Source organism: Pongo pygmaeus, chromosome 3 (assembly GCF_028885625.2).
Source record: "Pongo pygmaeus isolate AG05252 chromosome 3, NHGRI_mPonPyg2-v2.0_pri, whole genome shotgun sequence".
Taxonomy (NCBI): Eukaryota; Metazoa; Chordata; class Mammalia; order Primates; family Hominidae; genus Pongo; species Pongo pygmaeus.
Window position 1 is genome coordinate 65,792,412 of NC_072376.2, and position 27,669 is coordinate 65,820,080.

At 42.3% G+C, this 27,669-nt stretch overlaps 1 protein-coding gene across 8 annotated transcripts in view; it reads right to left on the reverse strand.

The window, feature by feature from the left end:
- Positions 1-27,669, reverse strand: part of KIT (KIT proto-oncogene, receptor tyrosine kinase) — an 82,478-nt gene that overhangs the window by 40,572 nt on the left and 14,237 nt on the right. For all 8 annotated transcript variants that reach the window (XM_054485794.2, XM_054485797.2, XM_054485800.2 and 5 more), the window contains exons 2-4: positions 4,292-4,561; positions 1,499-1,780; positions 297-433 (exon numbers count right to left, since the gene is read on the reverse strand). In XM_054485794.2, the coding sequence (XP_054341769.2) occupies positions 297-433; positions 1,499-1,780; positions 4,292-4,561 (689 nt within the window). The remainder of the gene's footprint in view (positions 1-296; positions 434-1,498; positions 1,781-4,291; positions 4,562-27,669) is intronic.

Here is a 27,669-nt window from a genome sequence, read left to right on the forward strand (position 1 = left end):
TAACAGAGTTTTTCAAAGAAACAGCATGAAGTAATAACATGAATCTGAAGTTCTCTCAAGTTTCTCAAAATAAATGTATAAAATGAAATTTATTTGTTACTAATAATAAATGTATATATCTCCATGTGGAGGTATGAAAGGGGGAAATATGCAATCCTAACACTCTCCCAGACAATCCACCTCTGACAGACACACTAGCCGAGGCAGTTTCAGGACAGACTCTTCTGAAAGAGAAAACTTATCATCTCCCACAGAGACAGAACAATATGTTGAGAAGAATGAAGCAATTCACTCACCTGACTGTTTTCTCTTTTCCACGTTGAGTACACAGAACTAGACACATCTTTTATTGTGCACGTCACTGTGAATTCTTCCCCTTCCCTAAGAAGATAGCTTGCTTTGGACACAGACACAACAGGCACAGCTTTGAAGGCTAGAATGAAAAGAAATGTGGCCCCTCAAATAATTTGTATTATAGCATGAAATTCTGATTTACCATTTCTCCTCAAATGTGTACAGCTTACTGTGTCATCTTTTAAATAAAATACAAAGCATGGTGCTAACCTATCTGTACTACTTGCATATCTGAAGGTATCAGCAATTAAATCACGCATCCTTCAAGTAAATTGAGTGAAAAAGGCAGAAATGCCCACTGTGAGATTATAATGCTTCTGGAAAATGCTTTTTCCAAACCAAGTAGAAGCCCTAGCATAGGGAAGCCGCTTTAATCTTTACTTCAGACAACCTTGATGGTGTCATGAGGATGTGACCAACAACTACTTATATTCTTTTAAGCAAACAGGCGTCTTTCTCATGCAAATCCTACCCTGCTCACCTCTGGAAATCCCAGGTTTTAAATAATCAAATTTTCCCTAATTTCAATAAGTATCCTTTTTCAAAAGCCTTAATAAAAACTGTACTCAATAGCTGAATGCCAACTGGTGTTGAATTAGATGATCTCTGAGATTTAAAACCTAGATTATCTTCCAGCTAACGAACTATTCTACATAATGGCACAACCATAACAAGTTCCACAGTCAACTGGAATTTTCCTTCTCAGATCTCAAACAGTTTGAGGATGTATTGCAATTGATCAGCTGAAGGGAAAGCCAATTCATATGTCAATAGTAAATCAAAGAATGAATCATCTGCATGCTAATCTTTTCAACCAACGTAATTCAAGCTACCCAATGGGTTTCCCTTGGAAGGAGTACTTGATGCAATTATGAAACTTTGGGCTGACTTAAGTCAGTCCAGTCTAAATGCCAATCTATGGCAGATACATTCACCTCTATGAGAGGCAGTCATGGAACTGCCACACAGGGTCAGGACCATGAAATAAACAAACTCAAAAGCAGATGACATTTTTTGAAGCTAGGGGAACTATGAACAGCCAGCTCCCTGGATTGACTACACTAAGGTGGACCAACAAGAAGAGAAGTCTTCTTTAGATAAGTGAGTTCTCAACTCCCAGAGGCAGATAAGAAAGAGCCAGTACCTGGCCTCACTTTCAGGATGAATTTTTCCGACAGCACTGACTTGCCCTCCTGGTCCGCGGAACAATGCAGACAGAGCCGATGGTAGGCGCGTTTCACACTTTTGATCATGATGCCCGCCTTGGGGTCAGGAACAAACCTCAAGTCCTTGGGAAGAGGCTTCCCCTGGCACCCCTTGAGGGAATAATTGGTCACTTCTGGGTCTGTGAGAGGACAGCGGACCAGCGTGTCGTTGTCTTCTTTCCCATACAAGGAGCGGTCAACAAGGAAAAGCTTGGCAGGATCTATAGAAGCAATCCAAAATTAGTAGTTGGAATGGCCGGTCACAGACACTGAAAACACTTTTTAAAAGATCTAATATGTTGCCTTTCATGACTAGTGGCCCAAATGGCTGCTTTTTTCTGTGTAAACAAAAGCAAAATTTATCCATCTAGTACAATTGAGAATTAACATTTATTAAACGCTTTCCATGTATCACGCACTAAGCTTGGACCATTACACTTAATCTCATGTAATCTTCAAATTGCCCCTCCCATGATCAGTCTATCATTATTGCCATTTCATAGATGAAACTGAGGTGTCATAAAAGCAACCCTCCTAAAGTGACATGACCTGGAAATGGCTGATTGGAACTCAAACCCAGGTCCAACAGAGACCAACATTTGAGCTCTTAAAACTTTGGGAAAACTTTATTACAACTCCAGAGATCATCTGCCAATAAGCCAGTGTGATGATTCCTAGTGAGAGCAGGAAAGGCTTCCTCCTTCTAACCACTCGGTGCAGGACCCTTTCCAGGGTCCAGAGTCTTTCGGCTTCTAAAGAGAATCCAGAAAACTCTCACCAGGCCACCCAGTACCCATGATAGTTGAGTCTCACTTGATTCATATTCCTCTGAAGAAACATGTAAATGTAGCTTCTGGAAATCAAATAATTTCAAATGCACAAGGGGAGCTTGTGAGTTTCAGGAATGCTGTGGCAAATACCGTAGCCCACCAGGACACTTGTGAGTGAAAGTGAACACTATTAGTGTTTATGACAGGACACCAGGCACAGACTCGGAGGGGCTCAGGCTGACTGGGGCCTTATAGAAGCCAGACAAACCTAATTCCATATACACAATATGCTGCCACCCTCTGCAGTGTAATAATACAGATACATGGTTAGGCCCACAGATTACATTTAAAATCTGTTTTTAAACTGTCCTTTCCATCTGAAACTCAGGTGTTTCACAAGCATGAACTTGACATCATTGAAATAGGTTTGTGTTTTATCCTTAACCTTGACCAATTTTGAAAAAAAGTTTTCCAAGATAAATTATGCATCTCCAAGCCTTACTAATTTATTCTGCAAATAAATGATCTCATGATGGTTGAACTATGGATGGTCCCAGGCCATAGCTAGTTACTGTTTTATCTACTCTTTGTAGGTCACTTGAGTCTAGCTCCTACAATGATGCCCCACCTTCCTTCATTGCTGTAACAGAGATTACTTAAGTATTCAAACATCTTACATTTGTTATAATTAAGGATAGTTCCAAGATACAGAAGATGAATTTCCCTAAAAAGAATGTTTGTGAGCCCTGTTAGAGTGATTTAACCAATTCAACAGTTTTCCTCATTTATTCAATTGTCATGATACTTCATTGCCACCTGGAAATTGCAGAACACCTTCCTGAATGTAAAGAACAGCACATGGATTAGCTCAGCAATTACAGACGCATGCCCTGAGGCGAAGTGGTGACTTACCAGGGTATATCTCTTTGCAGCTACCTACTTCAGAAAGGACAACCGATAAAGTGGAGAGGCACAGTCAAGCTTTAGAGTCAGCTTTATTCGCTCCTGATGGAGCATGTTAGAATTTGTACCATCCTGGCTCCCTAACAATTACGTAAGGAAGACAGAACAGATCATCTTATCCAAATACTGTAGTGAGGAACTGAACTCAGGAGGTACCTAAGATCTCCAATCTAGAATAAAAGTATCCATTATTCATTCACAATACCATGGATAAGGCCTCTCACTCAGGCCTGTTTCAAAGACAGCCCCAGTCCAGGGACACCCAGAACTAGAAAATAGGACTCTATTTCTCCTCCCGTCACTTGGATATGTCCCTTAAGCTGCCAGTGGATCGGTTTTTACATGAACTACAAGATACACCCCTGCCCAGCATGCTTACTCTTGACAAGGCTATCAAAATCACAGACAAATCACTGAACTTGTCACAGGAAATAAAGCATAGAACTCCAACTACCATATTTATTTTTCTTTTGTTTATAAGAGGTCACATTTTTTTCTATGGACAACTCTACAAAGAACCCATGACAGACATAGGATGTTTAGCTGACCAAATTATTTTTCTGAAATTTACTCCTAAAGAGTGGGCCACATCTTTCGAAGTGTCGGTCTGGTTAGGCCTTGAGAGGCCTTCGGTTCCCTGAAGTGTTTTTACTAAGTGGGAGTATCTAGTATCTCAAGGTATTAAAATGCAGCTTTCCCAAAGGGCCTAATTGATTCTCAAGGTTTACTCAAAGCACCAGCACAAATGGGCTAAACCTACTGTAATCTCATTAGGAAGAGTATCACAGTCCTGCAGTCCTCCAGCTGGGGCCATACCCAAAGCCACTATGTATCATATCAAAAGATGGGAGAGAACAGTAAAGAAACATGTGTTTTAGGCCTTCTAGACCCAGCCAGAAATATTTTATCTATGGCTCAGTCATCCATATGTCATCCAAAATTAAGAGCAGGATATTAAATTCTCGAAGGCACAGCACTGCAGAAAGCCAAAGCATTTACCTCTAACAAACACATAAATGGAACTGCTTAAGCCGTGTTTGTTGGTGCAGGTGTATTTGCCGGTGTTGGTGGCTTCTGCCTTTTCTGTGATCCATTCATTCTGCTTATTCTCATTCATTTCATCGAGGATCTCAAAAGTCCATTTGACAAAGCCCGTATCAGTGCATAACAGCCTAATCTCATCGCCCACGCGGACTATTAACTCTGATTTTGCTGGATGGATGGATGGTGGAGACGGTTCCCCTGGACTCGCAGATGGTTGAGAAGAGCCTGCCAAGAAAAACAGAATCATGTTGAGTATGATCTTCTTCCTTGGCGAAATAAAGCACGTCTTCCAATACTGAGTTCCATCTTCTGTGTACTCTACAATAAAAATAGGGCAAAGCTGCCCTGCTATTTATGGCTGAAAAGAGAGTTCTGTCTAAAATTTCTTAAGTTCATCTAGAAAATTATTTTCTCCAACCCTCAATTAATCCTGAGGGTCACATTTGGTCCCCAAGCCAGGATGTGCTGAATGCCCCAGCCTTCTCTGTGCTGAACATACAACTGGGTCAAGTTTTCATTCTGAATATGGGCCATCTTCGCAGTGTGGACATGCAGACACCCAGCTTAGAAACAACAGAAACAAAATCTCACACTATGGGTGGGGGGAAAAAAAAAACTACTGGCCTGTCACTCTCTTTGGCAGAATATACATGACCATGACATAGAATAGCTTTTCCTTAAAACTGTGTGAATTCAGTTATTTCTATATAACTCTCTTTACATGGCAATGTTCATCAAAAGAAGAACTATTCACAAATCTCTAAACACTAGGGCAGAAAATGATACACCTGTTTTAACACCCTAATGCCTAAATAGGTTTCCTAGATAGGAAACTATTTAGTTTATAAAGATGCAAACTTTAGGCTCTGAATATGAAACCTGAACCCTAGAAATTTTACAACAGCCAATTCATGCAGCCATGCATGCCTCCATGTATTCAAATACCTATTCATTAATTATCATCTACAAAAGCACCATGCTAGATGCTGGGGAAAAGTCCATGCTAGTGTGACACATGGTCCTAACATACATTTCAGGGTTTAAAGAACAAACTGCTGGCCAGGTGCCATGACTCACGCCTGTAATCCCAGCACTTTGGGAGGCTGCGGTGGGAAGACTGCTTGAGCCTAGGAGTTCGAGACCAGCTTGGGCAACATAGTGAGACCCCCCGCCCAACGCATCTACAAAAACTAGAAAAAACATTAGCTGGGCATGGTAGTGGGCACCTGTATTCCCAGCTACATGGGAGGCTGAGGCAGGAGGATGAGGTGGGAGATCACTTAAGCCCAGGAGGTCGAGGCTGCAGCAAACTGTGATTGCGACACTGCGCTCCAGCCTGAGTGACAGAGTGAGACTGTGTCTCTCTAAAAACAGTAGAACAAACTACTGAAGTAAAACATAGCTATGAGGTTTACTGACAATCTGAAGAAAAAGCAAGAGGTGGGCTGGAATGTAATCACATCATAAGGGCAAAGGAGGAGGAGGAGGAGAAGATGACAGCATGAAGAAAGGGCTGGCAGTGAAGTGAGCACAGAGCCTCTAGAGTTATTCAGAAACCAGCCTGGCTAAAAAACAGGGCACGTGACAGGTGAAACTATGTGGAGTGAAACCAGATCCATCAAGGGTCCTGAACTTCTGGGTGTAAATTCTGGAAAAGTACCTCAGGGACCCTATAGATTCAATCGAGGTTTTTCAGCAGAGAAGTGACATGCACAGTGAGATCCCAGAGAATCAACTAGATTCAAGGAAATGAGTGAAACATGCTGGTCGCAGGCAGAAGTAATGAGAACCTACAGTGAGGAATTCAGAATAAAGAGGAAAAGACACCATAGATTGTCAGAGGAAGGCCGTATCAGCGGGATGAAAAAGCAAAAGGTTGACTCAGGGAAGACCTCAGTGAGGAGGCAGAAGGCAAGGTCCCCAGGTGAGGTGGGCTGGGGCAGTGTGATAACAAGATTCCCTGGGGCCCTCAGTCACCTCTTGCAGAATGGTGAAGGGAATGGTTCATGCACATCAGATTTATGTCCCCTGCCACCATATGCAAGGTTGCAGATGAGGACTGATGTGAGTGAGCCACACAAGTTCAGGATGGCTGAGGATAAGGGATGGGGGCATATTCTGAGGGGAGGGGACATGAGAGGTGTAATTTGCTCACAGGTACAACCTGGCCAGTAATGGGACTTCTCAGCAGTAGGTTGCTTATGACCTGGAATTCAGATGATGGTGGTCCAGTGACACCTTGTGAAGTTAAAAAACAAGATCAGATCATTAAAGAAAAGGGTTTGAGGAACCAACTAAACACTGATCTTAAAGGGCTCTTCCAGCCAAGAGGGTGTAGGAAAGGGTCATGAGAGATTTAAGAAAAAGAACCACCAGGAAGAAAAGGGAGAGAGGCTAAGTGGCAAAGAAGGCAATGCAGTACAAAGTTTCAGACAGGGTGGTGGCTCTAAGGGCAGATGCCACAGTAAGATGTCAGGGAATGAACAAAAGACCCCTCTGGTTACAAAGAGACTGCTGGAAATTCTAAAGTACAATTTCAGTTGAGTGGCAAGTGTCGTTTGCTCCAGGACTACAGGCTGCAAATGCAGACCTCTCCCTTGGGCAGTACAAGACAGAAATAGAGATCTGTAGCCAAACCAGGCTTAAAGGTAAAGAAAACAGGAGACCCCCTCACGTGTGAGATAGAAAGAAGAGCACTTGTGGGTAGGGACAGACCGAAGGTGCTTTATAGGAGGGTGGAAATTGTTTCCTGCAGGTGTGTGTATAGATGACCAATCTCAATTCCTGTTTATTAGCCAAATATTGCCTGTGGTGACATCAACTGTAGCCCCATTATGTCAAGCAAAGTACACCCCAGATCAAAAGACAATAAGTCCAATTATAAGCATTAAATATTATTAGGCAGCAACAACGTCATAAAGGCTATAGAGTGAGACGTTGAGTCCACTAGGTGCAGCATCTAAATGTGGCAGCAAGAGTATGGACATGCAGTGGCCAGGATTATTTTCAGAGTTGTACAGAGCACTAAATAATAAAAACAGAGGCAGCAATAAATAGAGATGCTATTATTTATATTATTTATTCCTTTTAAAAAAGAACAGTTTCCAATGAATGTGCATGATATTGATAGCAAATTTGACCCAATAATTCTTAAAGAATTTATACTGCAATCTATTTCAATCAATTCCATTTTCTCATGGGTTGATCTGATGGATATAGATAATTACAATCCAGTCAAATAAACATCCTTGACTTCCTGAGACACACCAGGCCAATGCAGCTAAGTCTAGCTGTGTGACATGGGCATATCACCCTAACTCTGTGTCCAAGTTTCCACACCTGGAAAATGAGGATAAAAATACCCTCATCTCATAGGGCTTTTCTGAGAATCAAGTGAAGTAACACATGCAAGGAGATTAAAACAGGACTGGATAGTTTTTAATACATGCTATCATAGAAAAGCAGGAAAGCCTTTTAGCATACCAAGCGAGAGCTTGGCTCTTGAGTTAGGACTGCCTAGACTTGCATCTTGGCTCTGCCACTAAGTGCGTAACCCTGAGGCAAGTTCCTACTCAACTCTGCCCTCAGTTTCTCATCTGTAAAGTGGGGATAGTAACAGTACTTATTTTATAAGGCTGTTATGTTAAGCTCTTAGAACTATGCTTGGGTACATGGAAAACACATAATAAACATTAGGCACACTTATTCCAGAAATGGAACTTCTTATTGGCCCTCCAAATCAGTCCGGACTCACCCACTTCCTATGTATGGAAGAGTTTCCATCATCTGCCAAACATGTTCTTACCTGACTTCCCCCTCTCGGGCAGCACATCCTAGCATTCTTTCCTTCAGAGCCCCCTCCACACACCCTGTATCCTTTCCATTCCTGCTGTCCCACCCGAGACCAGCCAACTACTTCACAGAAGTAACATCCTCTCCTAAAAGACTCCCTGCCAGCCGCCACCCACCCCACCCCAACTCATCCTCCCTCAAAACTCTGAGGTCCATCAGCCTAGAACAATATCCTTTTAACAATTCCATCCCCAGCCTCAAAACCACAACAGAGGCAGCAGCAGCTAACAGTAGCAGCTCCTACAACTTTAAAGGAACTGCCATGGGGTTAACTTCTAGCTGTTTTCCCCGGACCCAACCTGCCTCTCCTTAGGCTGACTGGCTAAGGATCCTGAGAACATGCTTCATCTGTTGTCATGCCCATCATCCTTTCTGCCTGTGTCCCTCGGACATGTCTTGTCTTGTGTAAAGCCCCGCTGAAGACAGCCTCTTCATGGATGTTGTTTCCTAGCCACTCCATGTTGCAATAACCTGTCCTCACTAAATCCCACCAACAGAGGCAGCCCATCACTCATTTGCTTTGTACTGATGTTCAACTGTGTCCGTATCTCCTACATCCACTCCAAGGTCTTAGACCCTGCAGGTAAGGATCCTAAATCGTACTTTTCCCTCTAGCACAGTAATAAAAACATTTTCTTCAATCCTGAACATATGAAAGAATAAAGATAGGACAGGCTCCTAAACACCCAGTCCCTATAACAGATGTCAACAGTCTACAGATCTATCTCCAAAAGATGACCCATGTCAATTCTGCTGCTCCACCAAGAAAAGCTTGGCTTCATCAAGTCAAACAGCAATGCATCCCTCCAAATAAGGGCCCTCTAAATTCAAGATCATGAGTTCATGCTTCACTTCTAGAGTTTTAAAAAATAATTAAAATAATTGCCACCAGAAGTATTCAGGGTTTTATTTTCAAAATAAATGATTTATAAACTCACATTATAAAATGAAAATAGGGCTTTTATTAGGGTGGGACTGTAATGTTTATTCTCTTTTTTAAATTGTCTTTAATATTGTTATAGCAGTCTCACAATTTTTAAAAAACAAAGTTTTTTTAAAAGAGTAGAAGTTCGTATTAAGAGAATGCCTTTCAAAAAGGTATTCCAACTTAGCTTTGAAATTGCTCTGAAATTCCAAATTTTGAAATGTGCGTGGTAGATAGCAAGTTCTTAACAAATTTTTGTTGAATTGTGTTTTATTTACAACAGAACTTTTTGCATTAGCAAACGTACTTCCCAAATTATGTTTGGCTAAGGCTAATATTAAGAGTTGTTTTCTGTTCCCTGAACACGTTAATTAATTAACCCAAAAAAAGGATAGGTGGCAAAACCCAACACTCTGGAGACCAACTAGTACTATAAGGAATGATGGCTTTAAGCTAGGAACTCCAGGAACTATTCAGTAAATACTTATCCCAGCTACTTGATAAGTGCTGAACCTAGAAAATGGCCTTTGCTCTCAAAGAGCATAAAGGAGGAAGGGGACACTTATGAACAGTCAACAATGCAAGATTTCAGTGATAGTTCAAAATGAAAGAAATGCCAACACACCCTCTGGCTTACAACCTCTTCAGGTACTTGCTATGTCTCCCTCATCACTAGTAGTATAAAATTCAACCTAAATAATTGAAAGCAGAAACTCAAACCCATACTTGTACACCAATGTTCCCAGCAGTATTATTCACCATAGCCAAAAGGTGGAAACAACCCAAATGTGGTCCAATAACTTATGAATGGATAAAATGTGGCATATACATACAATGGAACATTACTCAGCAAAAAAAAAAAAAAAAAAAAAAAAAAACAGTAACATTCTATGCATGCTACACATGAATGAACCTTGCAAACAGTATGCTAGGTCAAATGTGCCAGACACAAAGGCATATTGTATGATACCAGTTATATGAAGTACCTAGGATAGGCTAATTCACAGAGACAGAAAGTAGAACAGGTTATCAAGGTGTGGGGAGGGAGTACAGAGGGGGATGGACAGCTATTATTTAATAAGTAGAGTTTCTGTTTGGGATATGAAGAAGTTCTGGAAATGGTTAGTGGTGATGGTTACACAACATTGTGAAGATACTTGGTGCCACAGAGAATTGGGACACTTAAAAATAGTACATCCTAAGTTACATGTATTTTACCTCAATTAATTTTTTAAAAACTCAACAATTCTTTAAGGCCCGGCTAAACCTAAAACCTGCCTCAGCTATCTTGACGCTTTTTTATCTGATCACACTGGCCTCATTATTAGCCTCTGTGAGCCCCTCAATGTTGTTTTAAATCGTGTCATTAAAAAATTAATTGCTTCACTATTTTTATTTAGTTTTTCTATACAGTTGAGCTTACACTAAATAAGCATTGGCAGGAGAAGGTCTTTTAACTCTCTGAGCGGTTAAGACCTGGAAGCTCTTATTTTAAACCACACTGACCCTGCCCAACCAAGGCATTTTTAATGTCCAATACTATTAAGTTCTTCTCTAGTGTATCTTTGCTCTTCTGCTCACACCATGAGTCATCTGGTTTTATCCCCAAACCTGCTTATGGGAGTTGTATTTGATATTTTATTATGTATAAATTACATGTATAAAGTGCACATTATGGAAATTGGTGGAAAATGAGTGTGTGCTTACGGGGAGAAAGCTGCTAATTCTTCCATACCTAAGAAAGGCTTTATATGGGTCGCTCAACTAAAGAAAGCCTACTATTGAATTAAATGTGGGCAAACATTAGCAGATCGGAGGACAGCCTCCAATTTACAAAAACTTAGCGGGGTTTCTGCATTTGGATTGTTTCACAAGTACTCCATTTAAGGACACAGAAATAAGGAATCACAGACCCTGCATTGTGGGTGTGGTGTATGGAAAGAATGGCAGCTCAGAACTTTACTGAGAAAGCCCATCATTCAACCAAAACTCAAAGAAGAGGCTTTGGCCCTCCATCAAAAGATAGGCAACTGTCCATCTTCTGTTTTTAAGTAAAAGTAAAATATTCAAAGCATACCTGTAGTATTTTTTTAACATGTCAATTCACAGACTAGTTGAGACTGCAATTCTGGGTGCAGCGATCTGTGGAAGTAGGAGCAACCTGTTGATGGAGCCCGGGGTGCTCCCCGGCAACTTCAGCAGTGGCTGGCCCAGGTCAACCATGACTGCAAGGTCTTTCTATCCTTCACAAAAGGCTAAAGCTCCAACAACTGGATTGATAGCTGCGGTTAAAAGTAAGGAAGTCCTTTCTAAACCTGTCCTCCTTTGGACACAAATATAAGGAACTAGACAAAATAATGGCGGGGAAGAAAACCCACCACATTAGAAAGGCCTATTCTAGTTTTGGGGAAGTAGAGCAGGAAGAACTGTGACTAGGGCAGAGCCTGTGCATTGCAGTTCAACTACTCTTTGGTTTACATCGTGTTTAACCACAATTCGTAATAAAAAAGCTAATTATTTGTATATCATACTGTTTCTGACATACTTTTATATCCCCATAGGAATAAACTGGATGAAAACCATGATGGAAGCATCCCAGTAATTGCCCACAACACCCATGAGGCTTTACAAACAAATAGATGATACTGGAAATAGCGTGCAGATGGGGGAGGGGGAGTATGAGCTCAGTGAAAACCACACAAGTCCTCAAAACACTCTTGCCCAGCAGTGGGGAGACTAAATCAACTCTGGATCACCCACATGAACCAAAGGAAGCCATGCAACAGAGAATCCCAAAAATGTCTCTGTTCTACTGTGGGGAGCCCACTGCACCATCGTCATTAAAGTCTGACCTTTCAACATGCATTTACTGTGTAACCAGAACTAGATGCTCATGGGGGAGCTCACAGCCTCGTGCAGACAGACATAATGCTAATGAAATAAAAACATCAAGAGGTGACGCACGTGCTACAGGCCTGTGCTGCCCAGAAGGACCATGAAAGGGTGTAGGAGAGAGCTGAGCCAGGAAGACTTTGTATATGTGTTTGCATGTGTATGTGTTTCTATGTGTATTCAAGGAAAAGGAAAGCGAAGAGAAAGTTCTCAAAGCATGAAGGGGTGTGGTGCTTCAGGAAAAGCTAGTTCTATGGGGACCCCAACCCAACCAAACTGTGAGCTCTCACAATTCAAAGTAAGGTCTCTATCCAGTGCCAGGAATATAGCACATGCTAAGTGCAGGGGGAAGGAATGTCTACAGTACAGAAGATGCAAAGGGGCAGAAGGGAAAGAATGGTTAAATAATTTGTGGCATCACCCTACAGAGCAATGCTTTTTCATTGAGGATGTTTGATTATGAGTCTTTTTTTTTTGGAGATGGGGTCTTGCTCTGTCATCGCCCAGGCTGGAGTGCAGTGGTGCGATCTCAGCTCACTATAGCCTCTGCCTCCTGGGTTCAAGCAGTTCTCCCACCTCAGCCTCTCAAGTAGCTGGGATTACAGGGGCACACAATCACACCCGGCTAATTTTTGCATTTTTAGTAGCGATGCAGTTTCACTATGTTTGCCAGTCTGGTCTCGAACTTTTGACCTCAGGTAATCCACCCACCTCGGCCTCCCAAAGTTGATTATGAGTCTTCTTGAAGGTTGATTTCACTCAGTGGTAAATAATTTTAAACAGTCTTTCATATTGTAATATAGAAGGTAAAATCAAATGTATTTTTTTCAGGAGGAAATACATGAGCTTTTGAAGAAACTAAATTACTTTACAACTACATATTCCCAAATGTCCCACTCAAACCCCTGGTACCTCCAATCTTGAAAAGTAGTTCCATGGAAAAGTTTGAGAACATGCCTGGATGGATCACACTTTCTATTTCCAAAGATTTTTCTGGGTAAGAGAAAGTTCAGATCTATCTTTAATCCAGTAACACAGAGATTAAAGCACTTATTTAGGCAGAACTCATGATTAAAATCTGCTCAGGGCCAGGAGTGGTGGCTGACACCTGTAATCTTAGCACTTTGGGAGGCCGAGGCAGGCAGATCACTTGAGTCCAGGAGTTATAGACCAGCCTAGGCAGTATGGTGAGACCTCATTTCTACAAAAAATACAAAAATTAGCCGGGTGTGGTGGCACGCTCCTGTAGTCCCAGGTACTCAGGAGGCTGACGTGGGAGGATCACCTAAGCCCAAGAGGTTGAGGCTGCAGTGAGCTGAGATTGTGCCACTGCACTCCAGCCTGAGGCGCAGAGTAAGGCCCCATTTGAAGAAAAACAAAAAACCTACTCAGGTTTAGTCATGAGGTGAATGATAGGTAACTGTTTGACATCATCTCCTCCTTACCTTTCATTGTAATACTCCCATGTGCAAGCCTGAGAAACCAGTTCCTTTGGACAATGCAAATTTCTGTTTAGCTTTTAAAAATTAAAGATATGTTCTATCTGCATGCCAGGTCTCAGTACTGTATTATGTACATGATATTTAGTGATTTTACAGAATTTGGACAGTTTAAGGTTTCAAGCAATAGCACTATACCATTTAAAAATGATTAGCTATTTAAAATGCACAAAATAACAGGCTTCATTACAGCATATTTAGTTTTTTTTTTTAAGTAGCTCCTTAAGTATATTTCAAGGTTGGTCTAAAGATGATGAACTAATTGACACAGGGGAATCACAGAACAGAGAAATAAAGCTAAAGCTAGAGTGTCAGTAATTAATGGCAAACAAGGCTGGATCAGTAACAAAGCAAGCACTTGTGTAACGTGTCCTCATTGATGAAATGGGAATTGAGCTCCTATCATTTGACCTGGGAGTACAAAGAAGAGGCTTACAGCCCGGTGGGGAAGACAGACTCACATAATTACCACACAGTGAAGCAAGTACAGGCTAAAACACAGGGTAGAGTATTATGTAGAACTGAGCTGGGAAACTAAGGCAGTGGGCAAGTGGAGAGGGCTCAGAAAAAGATTCCTAGGGCTCAAAACAAGTGATGTGTGTGGCCAGGCTGAGCGGTAGAAGAGGAGAAAGATCTATCACTTGGGTCAGGGGAGAAGGGAGAGACATTCAAGACCAAATATCACAGAACTAGTAGCGTCAGTGCCTAGGAGTCACAAAATCATTCAGAATTGCTGCAGGTATGAGGCCAGAGAGGGACGGAGGGCAGGACCCCCAGAGGCCTCCTCCGTCATGGTAAGGGGGTGAGCTGCAGATGTATGTTTTAGGAGGACTCCTCTGGGAGCAGTGAAGGACAGTGCAAGGGGAACAGAACTGGAGAAAGGTCAGTCAGGAGACAACCAGTCAGTGACCCAGAAGAGAGCTGATGAAGGCATCGACCAGAGGTGGTGGGATGAAGGGGAGGGGTGGCTATATGCCAGGTGAGCCTGGGACCTTGGGTGGGCTGGCCCTGGACAGTGAAGAAGCAAGAAGGAGAAAAATATCCCTGGTTTTATCTTACATGATGGGGAGATGGGGTGCCAACAGATTGGAGGGGCAAAACAGATTTTGAGGCATTTGGCCCAGCAGGCAGCAGCAAAAAGGTTCTGGAAACTGGAGGCAGGAGGTGGGGACAGGTCGAGACCACAGATATACTCTGGAGTCTTACTGGCACACAGAGGGTGGTAGTGGTGTCCTTGAAATCCCCCAGGGAGGGAGTGGAGACTACAAAGAACAGAGGGGCCAGAGAGAAATGACAAGGCCCAGGGTGGCTGAAGTAGGACAGAGATGACAATGACTCTACTGCTAAAGGAGAACCAGGAAATTCCAGATCAGACAGTGCACAGGGCCTTCTATTAGGTTGGTGCCAAAGTAATTGTGGTTTTTGCCATTACTTTTAATAGCAAAATAGATGGACACTAGAATCTCAGGACAAGGCAGTAGGTTGGGGAGCAAAGAAGGATGGGTAACCCACGCCCAAGTCTCCAGGGCACAGGACTGGCCACTGACAGTAGTGAGGAGAAACAATAATAGAACTCATACACTCATTAGCAACCCCAGCTGCATGTCAGAACCACCAGAGCTTTGCCCACAGTAGTCAAACCAGGATCTCTAGATGCAAGGCCTGGTGACTGGTACAGCAGAAGCAGGCCTGGCCACTGGTATGGCAGAAGTGGGACATGGAAGAAGGGAGCTTTGTCGTGCTGCTGGGGGAGCAGCAACTGTGGGGGCTGGCTGGTGTCAGGGAGGAGTTTGGGGGAGGAGGTGGAGGGAGGACCCTCAGAGTCAGTGAGTGTGGGGGACAGTGCCTGATGGTGGCATGAAGACACAGGGTGCTTCCAGAGGGCTCAGAATGAAGAGTTGGGGAGATGAACATCCACAGAGGAAGATGGCAATAAAGAAAGAAGGAACTGAGGGGAGGGATAGCCAGAGGGGTGACTAGAAGGGCTCCTAGGTTGACCTGCCCAGGAGCTGATGCATAAGGTGCAGAAGCCCATTTTGGGCTCAAGTCCCCCTTTTTTTGGACCTACTCTTTTCAGAAGACTCTCAGTGGTACAAAGGAGCCCATGGTACATGTGGGTCCCACATTTCCAAGGACATGTGAGACGAAGTGGTTCCCAGGCTTGCCAAGGCTAGAGAGGGATGTCACACTGCACACAAAGGCACATCCTTTGCAGCGGAGGCAGTCAGGCTGCACCACCCCACCCCACCCACCTTCCACCCGCACACCTCTGTGTAGGCGTTCAACCTGGGTGGATTCACCTGTGGTTTGGGCCCTTCCTGCCTCTGCTACTGAGTAGTTTCCTCCTCAGAGCCAAGTCAGCCCTTCAATTTTCTGCCTTAAACCACACGGACATAGTGCCAAGGTATCATTTGTGCCGATCCCACCTTTCCTGTAGCATTTTCATGTTCTGCTTTTCTGTCTTTTATTTTTGTGATCTCTGGGCAAATCAGACAGACTTCATTCTCTGCGATGAAGAATTTCCCCACTTAGATTCCTCAACATTGCCCAGCTGGGAGATTCATTTGAGTGCAACCCTCACCTTGACTCATTCCTTCCACCAGTTCCCAATTCACAAGGGCAAAAGAAGATGCCCTCAGGCTGTTTCTGCTTTTTGAACAGCACTCCCAAGATAGAGAACATGTTAAATGTTCTGTGTGCTTCTAAGGAAACTTACTAAGAGGACCCAGCCGCAACAACTCAAGCTTCCAGTGAGTGTGTTTTAGAGATAGAACATCTGTGAAAGCTTTTCTCAGTGGAGAAGACAAGCAAAATTATTAAATGTTTGGTGTCTGTTAAGTATTTAATATTTGTATATATTAGATGAAATGTATAACTGCATACTTTTGCGGGTAGTTACACTTGGGTTTTGGGGGTTTTGTCTTCCCCACCCCCCTGCCTTTTTGTGGAGAACGAGGTCTCACTATGTTGCCCAGGCAGATCTCGAACTCCTGGGCTCATGCTATTCTCCTGCCTCTGCCTTCCTAAGTGCTGGAATTACAGGAGTGAGCCACCGCGCCCGGCCATAACTGCATACTTTTGCTCTTAAGCAATTAGTGAAGGATGTGAAGGGGAAAATATATACTGGTAGAGACATAGCAGTTCTGGATTCTAAATCATTAGGCAAGTTACTTAGGTTCTCTAGGCCTTGTTTTTCTCATTTGACAAAGTAAAGAGTTAGTCTAAAGCCACTAACAATCCTAAGATCTGTAATTAAATGCTTAGAAGAAATAAATGCTGAGGTGATGGGATAACCCCAATTATCCTGATTTAATCATTCTACATTGTATGTTTGGAATTAAACACGTAAGCCATCGGAAGGTTAAGATAGGCCGGGCATAGTAGCTCACACCTGTTATCCCAGCACTGTGGGAAGCTGAGGCGGGAGGATCACTTGAGGCCAGGAGTTTGAGACCAGCATGGCCAACATGGCAAAACCCCGTCTCTACTAAAAATACAAAAATTAGCCAGGTGTGGTGTAGCATGCCTGTAATCCCAGCTACTCAGGAGGCTGAGGCACAAGAATCGTTTGAACCAGGGAGGCAGAGAGTGCAGTGAGCCGAGATTGCGCCACTGCACTCCAGCTCCGGTGACGGGGCGAGACTCTGTCTTTAAAAAAAAAAAAACACGGTCAAGACGAAGAAATATCGGCCGGGTGCAGTGGCTCACACCTGTAATCCCAGCACTTTGGGAGGCCGAGGCAGATGGATCATTTGAGGTTAGGCGTTCAAAACCAGTCTTGGCCAACATGCTGAAACCCCGTCTCTACTAAAAATACCAAAAAATTAGCCAGAGATGGTGACATGTGCCTGTAATCTCAGCTTAGGAGGCTGAGGAAAGAGGATCACTTGAACCTGGGAGGCGGAGGTTACAGTGAGCCAAGACTGTGCCACGTCACTCTAGCCTGGGCAACAGAGCGAGACTCCATCTCAAAAAAAAGAAAAAAAAGATAAAGAAATCTCTTACCTGAATAAAAATTCAGTGCTTGGGCCAGGCATGGTGGCCCATGCCTTTAATCCCAGAATTTTGGGAGGTCAAGGCGGGAGGACTGCTCACCCAGGAGCTCGAGACCAGCTTATGCAATGTGGCTAAACATCATCTCTGCAAAAAATACAAAAATTGGACGGGCATGGTGGCATGTGCCTGTACTCCCAGCTCCTTGGGAGGCTGAGGTGGGAGGATCACTTGAGCCCAGGAAGTTGAGGCTGCAGTGAGCTGTGATCGTGCCACTACACTCCAGCCTGGGAGACAAAGAGAGATCCAGTCTCCAAAAAAAAAAAAAAGAAAGAAAATTCAGTTCTTGTACATAGAAAGCACTCAAATGTTTGTGGCAAGAATGAATAGCAGTGATTCTCTTATAATATAAATATATAACTAAACATCTACTTTTTGTTTGTTTTTGAGATGGAGTCTCGCCCTCCCAGGCTGGAATGAAGTGGCACGATCTCGGCTCACTGCAAGCTCTGCCACCATGCCCAGCCAATTTTTGTGTTTTTAGTAGAGTTGGGTTTTCGCCACGTTGGCCAGGCTGATCTCGAACTCCTGGCTTCAGGTGATCCACCCGACTTGGCCTCTCAAAGTGCTAGGATTACAGGTGTGAGCCACCATCCCAGGCCTACTTTGTTTTTATACTACTCTTTGGACACAGAATTAGAATAAGGACCTAAACATGAAATTTGACTTACGGCTCTGACATCTTATAATTAACTATGAAGATGCAAGTATCACTCAACACTCAAAGACGGACCTTTCTCAGTTAAGTATGTGGTCAGACTTCTCCTAGATACACATACATTACCAGCAGCAAAGACCTTCATAGGACTACTTAATATATTCTCTTCTCACTCACTCATCCTAACAAAAATACAGCCTAATGCTTGAGGAAAGACCTCCCCTTTTGATCTCAGAGACAGTCTGACTAAGAGGAAACATTTCTCTGCCATTATGAAGTCAGTCTTTGGGGAGTTGGATAAGGTCTGGATGTGACAAGCAAAATATACTGGGATCCATCCCTGAGCAGAAAGGAGGAACTTTCTCATTTCCAGTGGGTTCTTCCCAACAGCCCAGCATAGTCCCGTTTCCCCGCATCCCCCACCCCCATCCCCGCCGCCATAAATACGTAGATTTCTGTGTTTTGATTTCTGGAAAGCACATATTGAAACGTGAACCAGAAAAGCACTAAGGACTGGAATCCAATAAACATCAGAACAAGGCCCTCACCATCTGTGAAGTTTGGGGTCGGGGTAGAGAGCTCATCCCTTCTTTGAACATTTGCTTCCTTCACTTAAAGAACAATTCAGAACAAAGTAAAAAGAAACAGGTCAAAAGAGCATGGCAGAGGTCAGCCACACTAGTCAAAGGCTTCACCCCACCCCAAGACCTAGGACATACAAAAGGGAGCCCTAGTGCAGTCTCACCTCCGAGCAGATCCTCCTGGCTGCACGCTCCACAAACAGATGGGCATCGCCAGATCCTAGCAACAAGATCCTGCAGGAGGACTTGTCAAGTGCAAACTGCCTTCATGTTAGCATTGTCCTGGACACGCGCAGTTGTGGGCGAGTGTGAGCTAGGCGCTCCGATATTCACTAATCACCAAAATTTCCTCCTATCAGGAAACTCAAACTTCTGCAAAATGTCAATTCCCTGCAGGTTCAGGAGAGGAAATGGGGTTTTGAGGAAGACAAACAAGGCCAGCGTGGTGGCTCATACCTGTAATCCCAGCACTTTGAGAGGCCGGGAGAGGTGAATCGCCTGAGGCCAGGAGTTCGAGACCAGCCTGCCCAACATGGTGAAACCTCATCTCCACCAAAAATTCAAAAAATTAGCCAGGCATGGTGGCGGGCGCCTGTAGTCCCAGCTACTCGGCAGGCTGAGGCAGGAGAATCGCTTGAACTGGGGAGGCGGAGGTTGCAGTGAGCCGAGATCATGCCACTGCATTCTAGCCTGGGCAACAAGAGCAAAACTCCTTCTCAAAAAAAAAAAAAAAAAAAAAAGGACGAATGAAAACTTCAAGACATAAAAAAGTGTGACAACCCTAAACTCTAGTTCTAACTTATGGCATCTAATTTGAATGATATCAAATGAAACATAGATAAGTGAGAGGCTGATTGACATTTATACTTACACATATGCGTATCTGTGTGCATGTGTATGTATACACATATATCTGGCAACTGGGGCATTTAAGAAATGTTACTATGGTAAAATATACTTGACATAAGATTTACCATTTTAACCTTGCAAGTATACAGTTCAGTGGATTAAGTACATTCACATTGTTGTATGCCCATCACCATTATCCATTTCCAGAACATTTTCATCATCCCAAACAGAAACATTGCATAATGACTCACCATTCTCTCCTCCCCTCAACCCCTGATCAACATGATTCTACTTTCTATCTGGATGAATTTCATTATTCTAGGTACCTCATATAAGTGGAATCATACACTATTTGTCCTTTTGTCTCTTGCTTATTTAACTCAATATAACGTCTGCAAGGTTCATCTATGTTGTATCATTTGTAAAACTTGACTGCCCTTTTAAGGCTGAATAATATTCCATTGTGTATATGCTATATTTTTGTTTATCCATTCGTCTCGACATTTTATTAATATTATTTCCCTAAGGCATTTTTGAAACCCATCTTCAAATATGATCTACATTTTGTAAAGGCCTGATTTTCTAGCTCTTAAAAATGCTAGAAATTATACTTGACTCAGATACTTAAGCTAATTTTCATTACAATTGGTAAATCAGTACATTTTGCTAGTGAATATACTCTGAAATCCTGCTTTTAATGGGCCTGTCAAATAGGGAAAATTGCACCTTCCCCTCCATCCCACACTGAACAGACAGGACATTTTTCCATCTATTTCCACTTTCAAAAATGTCACTTTATAGCCACAAGGATGGTTTATATCAAAGGAAGTAAAAACAAAATTATTAATAAGAAAAACAAGTTTTATCTGAGGCCGTTGCTACAAAAAAGGTTATTGCCCTTGATAACTGTTCTGCAGACAGACTTCAATTATCAGCAGCAGAACAGTTCACCTACAGCTCTGGATAACAAGCAGAGGCAAATCTCCTTTCTCCCCTCTTTCTGGAGTTGGTAGAAACATTCAGGGAGCCCCTTTTCACTTGCCTTTGTGTTACCTTGCCATAGAGGAGAATCTGTTTTTTAAGTGCTAGAGACAGCCAATTTCCAGGAAGGCAGTGCATGTGTTTTAGAATATGAATTTAATTTAAAGGGCTCATAAGTGAGCAGCTCACAGTGTCACTCCTTGGAGCAGGGCCCTCAGCTCTAGAGGGACAGGGTAAAGGCTGCACTTGGGTGGAGGCAGAGGAACGCACCCTGGGTGGCCTCTCATAGAATACCAGGCTGTCTCCTTCGGTAAGTCTTCAAGGGGGCACAGCAAAGGTGGGGGAGGGGGTCATGTTAGCAACTTACTCTCAAATGGTTCGGAAAAAAAATATGTATATAAAACAAAATAAATGTGGCAAAATGTTAACAACTGGTGTACTGGAGTTCTCTGTACTAATCTTGCAATTTTCCTATAAGTTTGAAATTATTTCCAAAAAAGGAGTTTTAAAACAAAAAGTGGGTCCAGCTTTGTAACTTTACTCAGCAATATTGTAAAGTCTAGAAGGAGGATCAGACACCGGAAATTATGGTGCTTCTCTGAGCTTGGGTGAGCAGGTGAAAACAAGAGGAATATTATGAAAACAGGTGTGGGTTTTGGAGTCAGACACGCATGGATTCCAATTTAAGCAATGTGAGACTTTGAGAAAACTCATTTGACCTCTACAAACTTCAGTTTTGACATCTATGGGGGTAAAACAGGTCAGAATCTCCACCTTCAAATCCTTTAAATGCTTTATACTCAAATAAAATGGTCCTGTTGTTACTACTACTATAATTACTGCACTTGACAGCAAGAAGAAAAGAGAAGGGGGTAAGGCAACGTGAAGGAGCAGGGAAACAGCCTCACAGGGATGGGGGGGAGGGAGGGAAGGAAGGAAGGAAGGAGCGAGCCAGCCATGGAATGCATTGAAGCTATGAAGAAAAATGGCAGCTGATGAAGATAAAGGAAACAGACAACATAGGTTATCAAAGCACAAAATTATAGTTCTTCCTGCTATCAACACTCCTGGCAGATGGTAGCTACAGTATTCTGACAGTGAGTAAGGAACTGCGTTTATAATTTTTCCCAAATTTACTGTGTTTTATTACATTCAGTTAATCTAGCAGACGTTTACAATAGGTATGAGAGAATATGTTGCGCCTCCAATGTAAAAAACAAAAACCACACAACAATCAATCAATGTGCAAATAAAATAGTGAACAGATTACCAGTTCCTCTATCAAAAGCAAGATTCCCATAAGCACGTCAGCCTCTTTACCCTCTAGGTCTTGAAACCCCAATCTTTCACAAAACATGAGCCCTCATTCTCAATATGTATTTTTATAAGCTATTGTCAAGCTTTCTATTAAATCAGCAAGGCTGAGTTTCTTATTTTAGACAAATGTCCCAATGTTGCATAGCTGTTGCTTCTGAAGGGCAACTTCCATGCCTTTACCTTCTAGAATAGGAATAAAAAACACTGGCTTTAACCAGGCCAAAGTAAATTGACTAAAATAGGCAAAGGAGTGCATATCTTCTATCAAATAGATTTGGAAGTGGGTGGGAAGAAACACAACCCACATCCCCCTGCCTGCCATCAACTTCAGTGAGAGAAGGAGGCAGCGCTTCTTGGAAGCCCTGAGGAAAGAGGAGGCAACAGTCATTTTCCCTGAAAACCTTCCAGGGCCACCTTTACTCTTCAGGCTGCTGGCTTCTGACCCATGTATTATGAATGTCTGCAAAAGCAAAGGAGTTCGTTCTTCCTTCCCCATATCCCTGAAATACTGATACTCAAGAACTTCTCTCTAGTGTCCCACAGGGCAGACCTCAAGTTAGAACCAAGTTATGAAATTTCACTGCCACAGTGCCAGGGACCTGCTTTTCCCATAGTAGAATGAGATGGTGGGGGCAAATGCTCCTGGGACGAGGGTGGGGATGGGGGGTGGGAGGGATGGAGGGGTCTAAAACTCAGGTGACACCTCAATAAAATGTAATATATTAACCAGCCCATGTGTCCTAACAACAAAAATGAGGAATGCTCCATCATTCATTCATCCAATAATAAAGCTTGCTATGTGCTGGGCCCTTGGGACAGTCAAGAGGGCAAGAATTCCCCACCCCTCACCCATAGAGTTTATATTTAACTCCACATCAGCAATAAACCAATAATTATACAATTAGATACTTACAATGTGGTAAGTTCGAACAAGCACACTGTACAATGACAGCTGATCTGACCTACTCTGGGAGGTCAGAGAAGATTGCAGAGGACAGGTGGGAGCTCGGCTGTGAACTGCACTAGGAGGCCAGGGAGAAGCACGGGGCCCCTGGCAGTGGACGGAAGGGCAGCTCCTGCAGAGGCCACAGAGGGGTGGATAGGGGCTGGACACCTTTTGGGGTGCAGCCTGCACTCACAGCCAACAATGAAGCAGGTGTTGCGTGCAAAATGGAGATCAAAAGGAGATACTGGAGGCTTGAAAGGGATCTACGGAGACAGACTTTATTCCAAGAGCACTGGGCAGTCTCTGAAAGGTTTTAATCAGGGTGGGACACAATTGTATTTGTCCTCTGAAAATACCACTCTTCCCCTGCTCCCTCCACCCACGCAGGTTTCTCGAAGCCTCTACTGCAGCGCTGATCCCATGGTACTCCAATTGTCTGTTTTTCTGTCTGGACTAACCAAAACTCATATCTATCTTTCTCAGTCTGACAGAAGGAGAACTGAGAATTGCACCCTGGTCTGACATTCTGACATTAAGAGAATTGAAGAATCCATGAGGGCTTTAACTTTTTAACTAGCACAGCCTGACAGCTGTGACAAAGCCCAGTAATTTTTACACTCAAGGCCAGTGGTTCTCAAACTTTCGCCTGAAACAGAATCACCTGGAGAGCTTGTTAAAACAGATTGCTGGGCCCTGCTCTCAGAGTTTCCAACTGAGCGGGTTCTTGGGTGGGGGCGGAGAGTTTGCATTTCTAACAAGTCCCAGGTGATCCTGATGCTGCTGGTCCAGACCACACTTGGAAACCCAGCTACCAGAAGAAACCCAGGGCATTAGCGCAGCAAACAATTTTACCAGGATCTGTATCTTGGAACTCAAAGCAAACCTGCAAAAACAGATTTTCTTGAGTGAGCAAATCTGCCTGGCTTTTACACCTAGAAATCGGCCTAGCACTGGGTCCCCCTGACAAGCTTTGGCAGCCAGTCGGGCACAGATTTCTCGAATCCCCAAGCTTTAGAAGTGGGAAATGTTGCAGAATTCTCCAGTCACAGCTACGGGACTCCAGAATAGTGACACCGGGTGGCAAATACAACTTCTGCAGCACATCAGACCTCAATCTGGTGCACTACATCCGAGAGCCCGGAGCCCACATCCACAGCCCATACTAATTCAGTGAGATCCTCTGAGCTGCCATTTGTAGTGAGTGAAAAACAGCAAATATCCTCCTTGGACAGTCTGTGTTCTTCCACACAGCCCTATGAAATACCAGATATTTCTTGGTGAGTAGTCAGATACCATTCACCAATTTTCTAAATTGCTAATCAGATAATTGCTGCAATAGTTAATTCTGCAGCCATTCTACATCTGAATAAGCAAAACAGAAAATAATTAGGCCAAAACAATCACATTGGTTTAAAAGCACACTAATGGACAAAATTGGTTTATTCAAATTTGTTTCAACATTCATCAGAACGCTTGCTGGTCAATTTGCTTAATGAGTATTCACTTTTCCCTTAATTTTTCTTGGGTGACATTCACTTAGAGCAATACATTAAGCCTATTTCCCTTTGCAAAGAATTCTTAACAACCAGCCCTGTGGTTGAAATGACTTCTTCTCAATCTTTTTGTGGAAAACAAGAGGAAATGTCTAAAAACAATCTTGCTCTATTTTCCAGAATTTAACAAAAGTTTCCAATATGTCTATTGAGAAATCTGTCCTTATTCTTTATATAGCTTTAGGATAATGGCCATCCCCAAAAGCAAAGGGGTAAAGAGGTCAATTCTAAAATTGTAATCTTTTAGTAGGCAATTTAAATCAATGGCCAATTGGAGGAAAACTCAGGTTGGAGGAAGGAAATTGAGTATTTTTGGAAATCTAAATTAATATTATGTCAATCCCTAGCAGCATTTTTTCCAGAAATGATTGTAATTAGATATATGCAAATTTTTCAGTGGGAAAAAAAAATCAGAGAAAAATACACCTAATTAAGAAACGCTGTTATCTTTATTAGATGATATTAAGTATAAATGTGATTTAATACTTTTAAAACTGTAAAATAGCACTCTCTCCTTCAGAACTCAAGGAATCTCACACCAAACAAATAATGACAAAAGCATGTCAGTTCTTATAAATTTTTCTCAGAAATAATAGCTCAGCAGTGAGTTTCCTGGCACTCGGATGATTTCAGCCACTATATTTTGTCATAAACAATAAGCTTAGAAAGCTAATGTTAGGTAGGCCATACAGTGTTCATTTCCATAGTAATCAGTTTTCAGACAGTTACAAATTTTTAATAACTTATTTTGGAAGCAAACCATTTTGAAAAAACTACCTGTGAGTTGAGATTTCAAGACAGGACTTTAGATTTGGTTGACCCAAAGGTTGCCAAAATTTATGTTAAAATGTCAATATAGATTCTGGGAAGATGGTGGTGGCAGCATAATTATTGACTCTCCTCAACCATAAAAACTGACAGAGAGCAGACTCAAAAACCATGGACAACATCCACAACAACTCTAGATGACAAACTACCATCAGCTACAGGAACCACCATCAGGCACTCACTGGAAAGCTCAGAGGGTCATCCTGAGAGTAGACAGAGAAAAAAGTTCCAGTTAATTAGTGAGTGCGGAGAGGGCTGTGCCACCTGTATGTCCAATGTGCTAGAATGTTCTGGAGTGGGAGAGGTCTGATTCCTATGAATTAGCAAGCCAAGGCAAAGCCCCACACTGGGAAGAAGCTGCTGGGCATGAGATCTAAGATGAGGAAATAGGGGCAAAGGTAAAGGAAAGTCTGGGCAGGTGAGCAGTGTGGGTAGGGACAAAAAAAAGTCTTAGGATATAGGAAAGTAGAGTTCATATTTTTATTACCATTTTATGAAAACAACTATGAGGCCGGGCGCGGTGGCTCACGCCTGTAATCCTAGCACTTTGGGAGGCCGAGGCGGCCGAATTGCCTGAGCTCAGGGGTTCAAGACCAGACTGGCCAACATGGTGAAACCCCGTCTCTACTAAAAATACAAAAAATTAGCTGGGCGTGGTGGCAGATGCCTATAATCCCAGCTACTCGGGAAGCTGAGGCATGAGAATCGCTTGAACCAGGGAGGCAGAATAAGACTCTGTCTCAAAATAAAATAAAAACAACTAAGAGAGTCTCCTAGATCTCTGATGCTAGGAAATCTACACTGGCCCTCCTAAATGTATAGGAAAACTCAGTTAACAACAGAAAAGAATCCAGTTGAATTCCACATAGTTATTTTTAAAGAAAAACTAAGGAGCAGAATGACATCCATCATGTAAACAATAAAATCATGCCAGAAGGGCACAAAGGAAAGCTATGACCTAATATTTCAGAAGGAGCCAAGAGAAATTAACTAAATGAAAGAAGCTATGAAGAACAGCATAAATCAGAATTTTTAAAATTCAGAAATGAGTTGATTGAAGAAAATGAAGATTTAAAAATGGAGGCAAAAGAACTAAGAACTAAAAATAAAGAAAATAATCATTTCAGAAATGACAGGTAAAGACAACATGAGAGCAAATAAAAATGAACAGTGTCTTAAATGAACCAGAAGACAGAAAGGAGGAAAATTTTCAATTCAAATGAATTATGACGAGGTTAAAAGGATTTATGAGAAAGTGGCAGATACAGAATACAGGCTAAGAAGGTCTAACATGAATAATGGGAGTTCCTAAAGCCAACAAAGATCAGAACAAATAGTAAATGAAATCTTTATTGGAGAGGAAATAAAAAAGAACTCTTAAAATTACACATTAAAGCAGCACATTGTGTCTATGGAAAAAAAATAATCAACCTACAGCAGCCAATACTATAAAACTAACTAGTGGACTTTAAAGAATAAAGGTGGAAAAACATTCCTTTGGTTATCTAGGCAAACATACCAAGTTAAATTTGAGGGATAGAAAATAAGATTATCATCAGATTTTGACACCACTTTATGGCAAAAGGCAATACAGTAAAATAATAAAGGTATCCGAGCAAAGATAAGATGGGCCAGCAATTTTATACTAGCCAACCTGACCTTTAAATATACAGACTACACACTCGCCGTTGTGGACATATAATTCAGGAACTACTTCCCATAAGGCATCTATTAGAGGGTGCGTTTCAGAAAACCAAAATGCCAGGGAAGCCACGATATAAGGACTGGCTGCCAGCATTAAACAGATATTTACCTGTACAGCTAAGACTAAATGATGGTAACAAGGGAGATAGCAGAGTATATTATTGCTGTATGCTCTGAAAAATGAGTATAGCCATCAGAAAAATGGGGAATAGGTGAAGTTCCGAAAAGTAGAATATGCTTGCTGATTGCCTTTTAGATATTAACTGGAAGTAAAAGAATATTACTTCCAATCCCCAGCTCAGGAGAGTAAAGAGAAAGCAAAGAACAAACACTGGCTAAAATATTATGGTAGCAACAATGGAAAATAGCCCCCTCAAAAACAGCAGACAAGGGTATTATAGAAAGGTATCAGTCTGAAGGCAACCATTAAAACCAAAAATACAAATCTAACAAAAAATATGAATCTTCACAAATACCCAAAGGTACAGCAAAAAGAGAAAGCAGAACAAGAGAACACACCACTTACACAGTACCCTCATTAAAAAAAAAATCAAACTGAATATGATCAAACGTCTAAGTCACCAATTTACAGGAAATATTCAAAATGGTACAGGTGAGGACCAAGGAATGCAATCAGAATGAAAAGCTGCACAAGACAACTGCAGTTTCCTTAACAAAAATGGGGCTAACACCTA